The following is a 13,613-nucleotide window of genomic DNA, read 5'->3' as shown; positions in this document are numbered from 1 at the left end:
AACACAGGGTTCCCAAACATGCACACACCATTTCATTTTCATATAAAATACCTAAATCAAGGGGGTAAATGTGAACACGTTGACCTTCACATATGATCCAAAAAGAACATGTTGACAGAAGAAAAGTTGCATATCAGAGAAGAATCTTTTTATTACAATGCAAATTAAAAAGAGTGGCGAGATTTTAACTAACGCCATTCTGAAGAATGTTCATTGTGTACGGGTATTGGTCCTTGGGATCAGATCCGTACCTATGAACAAATAATAAAAACATTGGCTTACGGGCCAAAACGGAAGGGTCTAATTTAAATTAATTGTTAACTTTATTAATTATTTAAATTAAGATTTAGTTTGAAAATAAAATATTTTCTTTGGTAAAATTAGCAACTAAATTAATAATACAATACAATATTAGACAACATACATAGCCACCTAAATAATTAGACAAATTAAAATTAAAATTATCATTTCAATTTCTTATTTCTTTATTAAAGTTTTGGAAACTTCTTACTTTCCTTTTATTCTTTCTGGATATCACATAATCAAAAGCTATTTGTCAATTGTTAAATTTTTTAATTATAATTTTGTTTCATCTAATATCAGATTTAGTTTTATTTGTGATTTGTTATTTTAATTTGTATTTATTTTGTTAACGATAATAATTGTTATTACTGGTTTATATGAATTTGAAATAATAATATTATTAGTTTGTTTTATATAAATTGGATTGATTTTATATGAATATAAGATGAAGATAATTAACTAAAGCTTTTAACATAAAAAACGGAATTAATTAGAATATTTTTTTTTAAATCTACTTATGGGCTCTGTATTTCTGGGCACGGCTCTGCTTGTATCTCTGGGCACGGCTCTGCTTGGGATCCAATTCAAATTAAGTAATTAACCACACGTAAATATTACACGAGTTAAGAAAAGATAAACTATTTAGTTTAATGATCTTCTTGGTCTATGACTAGGAATCATCTATGAAAAAGAATCTCCTCCACATAAAACTATAAAAAAAAAATCAAGACACGGGAGAATGTATAGCTAACAAACTTTAAACAAGCAAATTAACCGCACAAGCTTTAACACAGGCAGTTTAATCACGCAAGAAGCAAACTAATTAATCGTACAAGCAATTAAATCACACAACCTTTATTTGTGTGGTATTGTTTGAATCATGTTCTCTTTTTGTGAGCTTGCATGTGTTCTCTTTCTCGTTGTGTTTGAATTTTGTTGGGTTTTTCCCGAGCGCGTAAACATATATGGCATAGCACGAATAGATGACAGGATACCGTACCATAATAAACCTAATACACTGGTAATATTACCTTAATATATACCTTGCATAAACTTGGCTGAGTATAAATATGCGCTGAAACTTTAGATTTACCTTGAGGACGTAAAAGTAAACATGAGCTAGAACGACAACTAAAATAAATATGTACAACTCCAAATAAGCCAGAGAAACATGATACGTACAATATATGAAAAAAAAACTTTTAAATCAAAGATATAGTGTGAAGAGCTACATTTTATTATTACATATGGTAACTCTTTTCTTTTTAATTATTAGTATGATAACTCATTGAAAGCTTTAGAGTGATCTTAACCAGTTTTCCAAATAGCTGATATGCAAATATATGCAATGCTTAATTCAATGTCTACAATATTACACTTACGCAGACGAATTGAACTACACATCGTGACATGAAAAAACATATACCAATACAGTGACACACAATGCCTATCGCAAAGAGAAGAAAACAAACAAACTCTATGGTCCAATCCAGACTTTAGGTAGAAATTTGGCTAAATTAAGCTAGGAGAAAGAGAATATATGCTTCTGAAAAGGGACATGTTGCCTTGGTAAGACACAATTGTTTCATCGCTGACTTCGGACCAGTAGATGAGATTCAAATAATGATCTTTTAACTTCAGAAAGAGTTTTTGCACATGAAAAACGATCATAAAAAATCAATATAAACTACAATCTTAATATGGATAATTTATTTAGCATTAATCTGATCATAGCTAACGTGATGAGAGAAGCATATCATCTTCAAGAAACGATCGATCTAGCCTTTTCAATTGGTGTTGTAAGCATCTCTGTTCTTTTAATAATATTAGGTTGTTATTTTTTGTTTTTTTACTTTGCGGTAATTTTACAGTCTGGAAATTGTACGTCCAATTGGTGATTGATAGTGTGAGCATTTTAATGACTATCTGTTTTTGGATTCATTTCAATGTGAAAATGGAAAAGAACGATTGTGGCTAACTGACTAAAGATGTGATCATGAGAAAATGTGCAAAATATCAGGGTTGCGTACACACACAAAAATTTAGTAGAGAAGTTTTAAAAAAGTGGAGCTCATGTATTAAAGATCGTGAATGTTCGTCGTATCTTGGTTGATAGCACGATAACAATATATATATATATATATGCTAGTATCCTGTAGTCTTAGTTTATATATATATATATATATATATTAATATATGTATGTATTACGTGGTCTTCTGATATATTAATACGTATATGACCAGCAGTAAAGTTGTTCAACATGAAATAGCAAAATGACTAAGGCTAATTAATCTAACCGCAACCATGCTACTAGTTTTTAAAAAATTCCCGGAAAAATTGTTAGTATCTCACCATGAATATAAGTTTTACATTTCCTATTTTCACTCTTATTGCGTAAAAGTCTCGAACAACTTCACAACGACACTACTAATTAACTCTTTACAGTAATTTAACGAAAAAGGCAAAAAAATAATATTTATATATATAAAAAAAACCAAGTCCACATTTAGCGGTCTTTTCAGTTTTCTGTTACACCCACTTTTTCGTTCTCACAATTGTCCCGAGAAAGAAAAAAAAAGACAGAGAAGGGAACAAAAAAAAAAACAAAAAAAAAATCGAAAAGTCTGATTCAAAGAACACACACAGAAACAAAAGAAGAAGAAACAACACGATCTCTCTGGTCTTTCTCATCGTGTTTCAGATCCAGTGGTTCGAAATCGAATGGATCAAAGAAAAGGTGATCCAAGAATATACATCGTCACTCTTCTGTTTCTTTCATGTATCGTCTCAGGAGGAGTCCTTCTCGGACTCTACCTCCTCCTCCCTGATTCAAATCCTCTGTTTCTACAAGCGGGTATGTTCTTAGTTGGTGTCCCTTGGCTCTTCTGGTTCTTGGCTTACGTTTACTCTTGCGTCCTCAAGCCTTGTACCGTTTCCGTGAGCAAGAGCGTCGCCAATTTCGATCCAGAGAAAGGCGAGGAGAAGAACAACAAGAACATTATCCAAGAAAACGCCATGTCAGCTTCAGATCCCGTGGCTGCGGCTGAGCCGATGGCTTCGCCGAGGGAAGGTGAGAAGCACGTGCAATTCGGGAATGTGGTGGTTCTTGGGGATGAAGAAGGAAGAAAAGAAGAAGATGAGGAAGATCGAAACGAGGGCAGTTCTAATAATCTGATGCAGAACCATACGAGAATGGAAGACGAAGACGAAGACAGAGAACAAGAAAATCAAGAAACTGGTAGATTGAATTCAAGAAGCGATGATGATGATACTAGCGTTGATGAGGATTGCGATAGAACTCCATTGAGATTATCTATCGGAAACAAATGATTCGATACTTACCGATCAGTTTATAACGCGCGGATCAGGAACTGATCAGAGAGAGAGAGGCTTTGAAAAAGCCAACTCTCATTGACGTGTGAGACAAGGAATGTTGTTCTTACAGTAAGAACTAAAAACCATGTGAAAGACTCCACAGAAGAATTTGTTTTGTTGTAGCTTTATTTTTGTTGTAGCTTTATTTTTGTTGTTCTTATGGTTTGGATGAATTAAAAAAAAAAAAATCAGAAACCAAAAAAAAAAAGCACCTGCAAGAAATCTTCTCCAATGTCAGAAACAGTGGAACAACAAGAACAGAGCCTCGACCGAATGCAATAAACCAAAAAAAAAACAGAGTGATTTGATATGATTTAATTTATTTATTTGTATGGATGATGAAACTTCTTCTTCTTCTTCCTCTTGACATCACAGGTGCAAGCATCAGCTGAAGAAGAAGAAGAAGAAGTCAAGCAACCAAATTTCCTCTTCACTTCTCTCCACACACTTGACTTCTTCTTTGTCTTCTTCCAACGATGAACAACACATTCATGATTCTCAATCTCAAGCCCTAACAGCTTATTACTCATCTTCTCCATCTCATCCTCGTCGCTCGAAACCCCAATTTCTTCTTCTTGTTCTTCTGTTTCTTCAATACCCTTAATCTCTTTAGCCACTGTATCGCGTATCTGAAGCTGAGAAACAAACAAAACCTGAACAACAATTCTCAGAGGAAGCCTCTGGTTTTTCGCGGCTCGCTCGCATCCTTCTTGAGAGAGTTTCTTACAATCAAGAACTTTACAAGCTTCCATCTTCTCAGATTCAGTCAAGTATCTATGGCTCTTCAAGAAAACATCAATGGCTTTATAAATCCCATCTGAATATCTCAAAACACCTTGCGAAGTAGCCACTGTGATCTCCGCTAACTCCACAAATGCCTCGAGCTTCAGAGAATCCTCACACGCAGCCAAGAACAGAAACTCTTCTAGCAGTTTCGCTACTCTCAAGAAATGGGAAACATCTTCAGTGTCTTCACTGGTGTAGTTACCGTAAAAGCTCTTGACGACGGTTTTCACAAGCTCGATATCTTCGAAACTCTCACCTTTTTCTCCGTAGCCTCGGGATAGAATCTTGAGATCCGTTGGTTTAGCCAAGTCGAGCTGTTTGCTGATTCTGATCTCGAATCCATTTCGACACTGAGAGCTAGCTTCTAACCAGATTGAATGTTTTAGCGATTCGAATAAGAACTCGCAAGAGACTAGCCCTCTCTGATGAGGCAAAAGCCTCTCAACCGCTTCAATAGCTTTTCTCCTTTGCCCTGAAATGCTTTCTTCTCCGTCGAAAACCCACTTCTTCGCGTATTTGAAGCTTGATGAAACGATGTATTCTATAGGAATGCTGCGTGATTTCATTGCTCTGATCATCAAAGGTTCGTATAGACGAAGAGGGACTGTGATCAAATCTTCAGATTTCCAATCGATAGTGAACAATCTTCTCCTAGGGTTAGGTCTATAGTCATTGGTTTCCTCTCCGTTCTTGATTGGTTCACCGAGGATTCTTGGATCGTAGGAAGCTTTACCGATGAGAGAGTCGAAGAAGAGATCCACGAGTCCAACATCGGCTAGTTTGTCGAGACTCTTGTCCCCTGAACGAAGAGCATTTACGGTCTCGTTCCAGCAGGGCAAAACTCGTGTTTCTAAGAACTTAGATGCCTTACTCAACAAGTTATCAGAGCTGTGTTCTTCGTTCATCCCTAAGTAATACGCGACGCAGAGGACAGAGACGATGTTATCAGACGAGAACTTGACTTCGTCGCCATAACAGAATCCAGCAATGAGCTCGAAGGTTGCTGGTTCAGCTTCTAAATCTCGTAGAATATAACGCAGCTCATCGATCTCGTTTCGCTCAAGTAATATGCTCACTTTCGCCGATCTCTTTGCTAACACTTCCTTTACAAGCCACACAAACAAAAATTAAGAAACAAAATTAAAGTCTCGGATTTTTGCGATGAATTTTAGGGAGAATCGAAAGAAACTTACTTTGTGAAGATGAAATGGAACACCCTTTACGTGGATATGAAGATCGGGGGAGCAAGATGCCGTCATCAACTTCCAATTTCTTCAAGCAAATGAACATAAGGATTTTATGGGCTTAAATCGGAATGATGACATTAATTTCAATTAAATAAGAAGATTAAGAAATCTTACCGGTTCTCGTTGTTGTTCTTCCACTCTAAATCTGACATTTTGTTTAGTAGCAGAATGGTAGATTTGTGAGTTGGTCTGAATATTAGCTTCCAAGAAACAGAGTACTCATGTGTTCTGCAATAATGGAAGAAAACAGAGAACCAAAGGCAAAAAACAAAATTTTCAGATACAAAATCTAGCTTCAAAATTCAAGTCGATAATTTCAAAACAAAGAAAAAAGAAAGGTTATCAAGGAAAGTATGACTCTTCCCGAGATATAGGAAGACGTTAGGATTCTCCGAGAAATTGTAACCAGGATTACAGTGAAAATTAAAAGGTAATAAGAAAATTTGAAACATTTTTTATATTATTACCAATTAATATAATTCGTTTTCTCTGTACACTAGAGAAATTGTACAGAAATGACTCGTATCACATCATTAAAACTGAATTACATAGGTCCAAGTAAAATAAAATAAATAATAACAGGTTATATACCTCTAATCTTCATCTCACTTTTGTAAATCTTTGTAATTCAACTTTCGTGAAGTCATCTGATATTCTGAGATTTCCACTAAATCATTCTAAAATTTTGCTAAGAGTCAACATATGCATCTATTTATAGTCTTTCTTCTCACAAACTTATAAGAGGCCTTGTCTTCTCCCATATCACACAAAATCAGAAGTTTTAATAACCTTTCATACAAAGAAAGTATTGAGTCTATAACACTGGTACAACTTAACAAGTCCAACTTCAAAGTCTCGTAACATAGTGATGACAACACAACCATAGTGTCTTGAGAACTCATGATGCATGTGTTGTTGAATGGTTTTGAGTAAGACCAGAAACATCACCACCACCACCTAAACACACAAACCCATTCTATGTACTATCAAAAACTTGCTTCAGAATCGAAAATGATGACCAAAAAACCATCAGTTACCTGTCTCAAGAAGCAACTTTGAACCTGCATAAGAGAATAACCGAACAGCGTTCTCATAGCTTAGCTCCGCGAGTTCTTCCTTCTTCATGTCCAATAACCGCGCTACATACCCAAGTACCTGTAACCCGTAATTGATTATGGTCTTAATTTTCCATGGATCCAACGGGAAAGAAGATTGATTAAACATTCACGAGAAGCAAAAACATACGGTAAGAATATTAGCCGGGTGATTAAGTGTTTCCTTTGGCAACTTCATCGAGTCACTAGACGCATTAGACTTATCATTTGGATCCTGAGCTGGCTTTCCTTCTTCGGTTAGAGAAGGATCTCCTTCTACAAAGTAGAGACAGTCTGTCTCTGCCTTTGGTAATGCATCGGGTGAATCAGTTTCCAATAAGATCCTATCAGAAGGGACCTACCAAGAACTGAGATCAAGATTCCATTCCACCTTCTAAAAACTGGATTTTTGGTGTAAGAGAAATATTGAAATCTTACCGCTTTCAACATCTTTTTGGCTTTTTTCTCACTCATTGACATAAGAAAGCCAGAGAAGGAGAAATATGCGCCGAGCTTAGCAAATTCAGGAACCATCTCAGCAGAACCTAAATACGAGTGAAGGATGACCCCAGCAGGAAAAGGCCCCACAGATCTGCATATTACTGTATCACTCCCCCACTACATTTTCTAAAGAGACACTGACACATGATATAGGAAGAAAAAGAGCATACTTTGTTATCTCGAGCAGATCTCCGAATGCACGGACACAGTGAACTGACGCAGGTTTATTCAGTTCCTTTGCAAGTTCAAGTTGTTGACGAAACACACTAACCTGAAATGTGATACATGCCGTCTTCAGAAGACCATCAATCTTAAAAGAACACAACCTATTTGAGCAGAAGTATTTTTTTTTAATGGTTTTTTCAATCCTGAAACCTGGTCTGAGAAATCAATCTCCCTTCCTTTAGAACCTTTGTCCAAGCCAATCTGTACAAACAAAAGCAGCTTCAACCAACAATAACTATGGATTCTATGAAGAGAGTTTCTTCAATTCAATATGATGAAATTCAACAGAATTTTCAAGAAAAACAAAAATACATTAAGAAAAATAACTAAAAAGAGACAAGAGACAGACTTCTCCAACAGCAGCAGTAGGAGTGGTCTCAAACAAACTCTTCAATGTCTCAAACCAATGAGGACTCCTCTCTGCTACATACCTGAACTCAACCAAAAACACCCAAAAAGACCTTAACTTTTGTTACCAGTAATGAAGGTATATATAGATACAATTTCGTACCATGGATGGATCCCAAAGCAGGGAACAACAGAAGGGTATTGCGCTCCCATCTCTTTAACCAAATTCCAATCTTTCTAGACCAAATCAAACGAAACTCATATTCAATTAGCTATCTAAAGTCGTAAACTGTTAAAGCTATCAATTTTGCATTCTCTGACAATATCAAACCTCGGAGACTCCATTGACGGCGAAGGCAGAGACTCCGGAAGCTACGGCGGAGGAGATTAGCTGAGGAGCTTTGCTGATAATCCTCGCGTCTTGAAGGTGACAGTGCGCGTCGAACAGTTTCATGTTTCAGGATCTTCTGAGTTCTTCTTCCAAGTATTTGTTTTTTTTTTTTTTTTTCTCTATTTCTGCCGTGTAATTTTGGCATAAATTATAGATTGACCCCGACACTATATATTTATTAATAATACCCACAAAACTTTGATTTAATATTAAAATAGAAAATGGTAAAATGTTAGTAAAATGCAGGGATGATCAATCTGAATAAACTGGATTTACAAAATGTTCACAAAAAAATAAGAAAAAAAAACATACTAATGATTGTAATAATCTTGTTTATATAATTGATGAACAAGAAGTCAAAAAAGGTTCAATTCGAGGATGAAAAAGTGAAGCAAATGAAGTCACTCATTAATTAGAGGTTGCTTTTCTTGTTACATAAACACTTGTAACCCCAAGAAAACACCAAAACTCTTCCCAAAGTAATGAGCGTTACAAAAGATTTAAAAATAAAATTCACAAAGATATCGTAGTCATATGTGTATATATACACACTTCTGGTGCAACAAGAGACAGAAATTATTCACAAAAACAAAAAAGTTTCTCTAATGTCTCTTTCACAACTATTACTTCTTCTCCTTCTCCTTCTGCCGGAGAAAACCGCCGGAGCAACATTCCGGTACCTGAACTGTTTTCAGAGTAATGCAAACACTGCGAGCGAGAAACCTGACCAGAGTCTTCGAGTATTTCTGGTTCCTCCTTCAGGTCCATCAAGAAGGCATAACTTGCCAAAGATAGCTCAACAACTTTCCTCTGAAAACCCGCCGGGACTTTCTCACCGCCGTTGCCGCCGGAGTTAATTCCAAGATGAAACAGTGCTGTTACGTTTTTAGAATATTCATGTAGTGATTTTCTACACGAATATTTATATATATGTTCAATTCGGAGAGAAAATGAAAGCATGAACATAGTTTGTGTTCACACACTGTTCACTCTTTCATTTTCTCCCTTCACTTCAAGAGTGGCTTTGTAAAGTTCCAAATTTCCAATTATCGTGTATTATATTTTTCCTTTTATAAATCTGATGCAAAAGGTGGTGTGTTTGTCGTATCTTTAACAAGTTTTTGTGTTTTCTTTGTGATGTATTCCTTAACAACATTGTGTCCCAAAAATAGTCTCCTTGTAATAGGAGTTATGAGCTTATATTGTCCCAAATTGTTAAGAATTTTTTTAATTCCAAAACATTATTGAAAACTTGAATGATTTAAATGTTGTGGATGTTACTTAGGGCTAGCCAATTTGAGTAAATAAACAGTTGCATTTAGTTTATTAAACGGTTATAAAACTGGTCATAAACAAGTGTTTTAGAGAGATATTTTTTATTATATTATTAGGAGTGGGATAGTTAAACATAAATATTATCAAAATAAACATAATATATAAAAATAATTTTTGAAAACGATAAAAATTATATTAGCATAATAAAATGTCAAAATTCTTATTTCAAATTAGTTAAAATATACTGGAACGACAAAAAAGACGAATATTGTCGTTATACCATATATAATCGATGTTTTTATTTTGACGGCGTAATTTAAATTTAAAATTTGTAATGTATTTATGTGAATTGTAAACGACAAAAAAAATTCACATGTATAATTACAGATATTTGCCATTTGCTGAAAGTTGAGAGTCGAGAGATAAAAGTTTTGGGAATACATTTTTGAGTAAACGACATAATTAAGTTATGGTTTTTTTTCGAGAAAATTATAAAAGTTTATTAAAAAAAAACAAATTTATTAGAATATACATTAGCTTGAAAATTATTCGGACAAATTAAAGTCGAATACCACAAACTTAGAACTCATTATTACCCATGTCAACGATGGCAGCAATTAAATCAAAATTTTAATCCAAATTATGGCGACATTATGATTTCATGGAATCAATCAAATAATATATAACCAACATATAGATATTTATATACATATACTGTAAGAGAATAAAAGAAAAAAAAACTAATAAAAAACTTACCTTCTTGTACTTCATCACAAACACAGAAAGTCAACGAGGTTGCCCTATAAAAATGTACCCATGCTTTCACATAATTTACAACAATCTCAATTATAAACTTTGCAAGAGAAATCAAATCAAAAGCACAAAACCCAAAAATGGCAAAGAACTTCATCAACTCCATCTACTTTTCTGCTCTCTTGATGGTCCTCTTGTTGGTCTCAAATGGTACTTCTAAGTTATAATCAACGTTATGTTCTTTATTTTTTTTCTACACAAACGATAATTTTTTTTTTTATCTTGGTGAACAATGTAAATGTGATTTGATCTCAAAATCAATTGCAATGTACAACTTCTAACAAACGTTTAACTAATGGTTGAACAGGATTTTCAAAGGCAAATGGTCAGGCCTTATGTTTTGCGGCTGAAGGTAATGAGGCTGCATGTACTACTGCTGGGGTGAATCTATGTTGTGATGGCAGTTGCAAGAAAATCAATCCAACCTACACTGGAATATGCGAAGGTTCAACAGAGGTTCACTGTCACTGCTACAAACCGTGTGTTTAAACCATACACCAAATCAAATATATAACTGTATTGTATTTTTATCTTTCAGTGTGAAGTGTGTGTGTGTTTTTGTTTTATGTTTGTGTGTTTGCAAGATTCTTCTATCATCAATAAAATTTGAATCAGCATTGTTGTAGCTGATGATCAAAAACGATTGAAAGATTTTACTATAACTGTCTTAACGATTTTCTTTATTTATTTTGTTTGTATTTTTCTTGACATTAGTATATCACATTATTAAACAATCCACGACCCAAATTAACTTCAAAAACATTGAAAACTATTCTTTAAAACTCGAAGGTGCATCTTTTCTTAAAGTAGATTTTAAAAAGAAAACTAATGATTTTAAGGTGTTTTGATAAAAAAAAAATTAGTTTAAGATAACTTGTAATATAGTGTATGTGAAAATTATAAAGAGTTTAAATACCAAATCACAACAACTTCTATAAATCACCCAAAAAATCATTCAAAAATTCACTGAAACTCAAAATTTGATAAATATTTAATTTTTACACTTTTCTTTACATGACTCTAGGTTACGAAATCCTATTTTGGGATTTTTTTTGGCCGTTATAAGATCCGAATTTGGGATTTGTTAAATTTAAAAAGAGTGACAAAAAAAAGAAAAATATCACATGTATAATTAAATAATTACATACATTTAAAAAAAACATTCAAAATTTTATATAAGCACAAATATTGTATAGTACCAAAATATATTGTTTTAATTATTATTTGTGAATATATAAAAATATGATACAATAATGTTTAATGATAAAGATAACCATCCTTATTAACAGATTTTCTAAAAAACAGTTTATTTAAAATTTGTTTTTTTTTTAGTTTTCAATGGAGTTTTTATTAGTTAATGATGATAAATTGTATACTTCATAAAAACTTATGGATTTATTGAGATAGTATTGGTTTAAAATTATAGAAAATTGTCAATCACAAAAACATAATACATTTAATAATCAGATTTTATTTGTTTTTTTAATATGTGCGTTTTTAAATTAAAAAATAAAGATCCGAGGAGTATTTCGGGCGATTTAGATCGCATGTTAATGCAACCACCCTCAAAAATAACGTTTACGAACGGTTGCGTGAGAACAAACCAAATCCTTAGAACATCAACAAACAACAATAAGCAGCCAAAAGCTTTATTTCAAATCTGTTTCTGATAAAACAAATAGCTTTGTCCGCTAATCAAACAATAGATAAGGATGGTTTTAGTGTCTAGAAAAACTTGAAGCTTCAAACTTCTGAAGGAGTCTTTGTTGTCATTTGATCAACGGCATGAACTACATTCTGAAGCTCCTCCCAAATGGCTTTGTAGACCATTCTTTGCCTGTTCACAGCAGATTGTCCCTCAAAGGCCGATGATACCACATTGATGCTACAATAACAGACATACATTAGGCAACTGTGATGTTAAGTAATAGATTCATCTAATATGACAAGTACAAGTAAAGATTCTTGCAGGACATTTATCTGTTTTTGCTAATACAACAATCCAGCTTAGATCAGGAGCAGAAAATGGATTAAAAATCTAACTTAAGCATCAACTTTGATGATTCTACGAAGTAAAGATGGATGCTGATGGTTGAATTTGAAAGTTTTGTAATTCTGTTTTCCACCCGATACAAGCAACTTGATTCTGTTTTTACTATATAACTCCTTTTCTGGTTTTTGTTCGATGAAACGAGACAAAAAAAGGAAGGAAAAGGAAGGAAAAAATGTGAAATCATTTTCTATTCCACAAACTTCAATAAACTTGGAAGATAAAATGAGTTATACAGAGTAAATACCAAACATGGCGCCCATCTCCAGACATATCCATCACAGAAACTGACTCTGCATTCAATTGTTCTTTGATCTGCACAGCAAAAACCACATTTTTGTTCATCAAACGGAAAAAGAATCGCGCTTTAATCACATTTACAAAAAAAGGTCAGATGCCTTCTGAGACATGGTTGCTCTTCAGTGATATAATATAACCTAATCTTGATCATTTGAGCTACAGAGAGAGTGAGAGTAATCATCAACAAGACATATGTCCCCAGTGAGCAACGGAATTTATGCCAAAGTATCCAATCAATTCCTTCAGATTTTATAATTTAACCTCTAAACGAGACATAATCACAAATAAGTGAAACCGCAAACAAAAAGATTAGATTCCACTGACAATTCAAATTAGATTATGAGAAGAAAAACAAAACAAAAAAATCTAACCTTTTGTTCCATGGATTGCATAAGTGTTTGATCAATAGACCCAGCATCGTTGATTTGAGAGGATCTAGTACTGAAATTACGGCTGCGAATGCCCACAACGCCAAACCCAGAAACCCTAGAAACTCCGTTGCCGTAAATCGACGACGGCGCAGCAGTCTCTCCACGAGACAAAACGGCGCTGATGCATCTTAAGTTGCTGCTTCTCACGGCGGAAGATGAGAGAGTTGATAAAAATGAAGACTGAAAGGGTTTCTTCGGAGACCGGAGAAAGATATGAAGGCTCGCTCTTGTGGAGGAGAGAAGAACGTATGGACGAGTTGTCGCCATTAAGGTATTTGCCATTTGCTGAGACGTTGTCGAGAGCTAAAGCTTTTGGAAATACGTTCTTGAGAAAACGGGCTAATATTTTTTCGCGAAAAAAGCCCATAACTTAATTGTGTCGTAGCCCACAACAAATTTCTATTTTTTATTTCTTTCAAAAAAAAAAAAAAAATCTAACTCCCCTTATACATTTCTCTGAGTTGATCTAAAAA

The 13,613-nt window shown here is 34.1% G+C and overlaps 5 protein-coding genes across 5 annotated transcripts; 2 read left to right on the top strand and 3 right to left on the bottom strand.

The window, feature by feature from the left end:
- The first annotated feature begins 3,025 nt into the window (after positions 1-3,025).
- Positions 3,026-3,634, top strand: LOC18019679. Its single transcript, XM_006400238.1, has one exon. It carries the CDS (start codon positions 3,026-3,028, stop codon positions 3,632-3,634), a length of 609 nt encoding a protein of 202 aa, XP_006400301.1.
- A 368-nt stretch (positions 3,635-4,002) lies between these two features.
- Positions 4,003-5,864, bottom strand: LOC18019678 (BTB/POZ domain-containing protein At5g17580). Its single transcript, XM_006400237.2, has 3 exons — positions 5,827-5,864; positions 5,659-5,737; positions 4,003-5,568 (listed from the first exon to the last, which is right to left on the bottom strand). The coding sequence occupies exons 1-3, from the start codon at positions 5,862-5,864 to the stop codon at positions 4,003-4,005; spliced, it is 1,683 nt and encodes a 560-aa protein (XP_006400300.2).
- Positions 5,865-6,405: 541 nt separating this feature from the next.
- On the bottom strand, positions 6,406-8,364 carry LOC18019677 (uncharacterized metal-dependent hydrolase YabD). The gene is made up of 9 exons (XM_006400236.2): positions 8,212-8,364; positions 8,044-8,117; positions 7,882-7,963; positions 7,683-7,733; positions 7,478-7,578; positions 7,245-7,398; positions 6,958-7,164; positions 6,750-6,867; positions 6,406-6,669 (listed from the first exon to the last, which is right to left on the bottom strand). Exons 1-9 carry the CDS (start codon positions 8,332-8,334, stop codon positions 6,611-6,613), a joined length of 969 nt encoding a protein of 322 aa, XP_006400299.1. The 5' UTR covers positions 8,335-8,364; the 3' UTR covers positions 6,406-6,610.
- Positions 8,365-10,385: 2,021 nt separating this feature from the next.
- LOC18019676 (putative defensin-like protein 203) lies at positions 10,386-10,971 on the top strand. The gene is made up of 2 exons (XM_006400235.2): positions 10,386-10,509; positions 10,667-10,971. Exons 1-2 carry the CDS (start codon positions 10,440-10,442, stop codon positions 10,846-10,848), a joined length of 252 nt encoding a protein of 83 aa, XP_006400298.2. The 5' UTR covers positions 10,386-10,439; the 3' UTR covers positions 10,849-10,971.
- Positions 10,972-11,884: 913 nt separating this feature from the next.
- On the bottom strand, positions 11,885-13,460 carry LOC18019675 (protein BOLA4, chloroplastic/mitochondrial). The gene is made up of 3 exons (XM_006400234.2): positions 13,081-13,460; positions 12,657-12,724; positions 11,885-12,244 (listed from the first exon to the last, which is right to left on the bottom strand). The coding sequence occupies exons 1-3, from the start codon at positions 13,420-13,422 to the stop codon at positions 12,103-12,105; spliced, it is 552 nt and encodes a 183-aa protein (XP_006400297.1). The 5' UTR covers positions 13,423-13,460; the 3' UTR covers positions 11,885-12,102.
- Between the last annotated feature and the right edge of the window lie 153 nt (positions 13,461-13,613).

This window comes from Eutrema salsugineum, unplaced genomic scaffold (genome assembly GCF_000478725.1).
Source record: "Eutrema salsugineum unplaced genomic scaffold, Eutsalg1_0 scaffold_2, whole genome shotgun sequence".
NCBI lineage: Eukaryota > Viridiplantae > Streptophyta > Magnoliopsida > Brassicales > Brassicaceae > Eutrema > Eutrema salsugineum.
The sequence above is the reverse complement of the archived record's forward strand: the minus strand, read 5'-3'. Positions and strand labels throughout refer to the sequence as shown.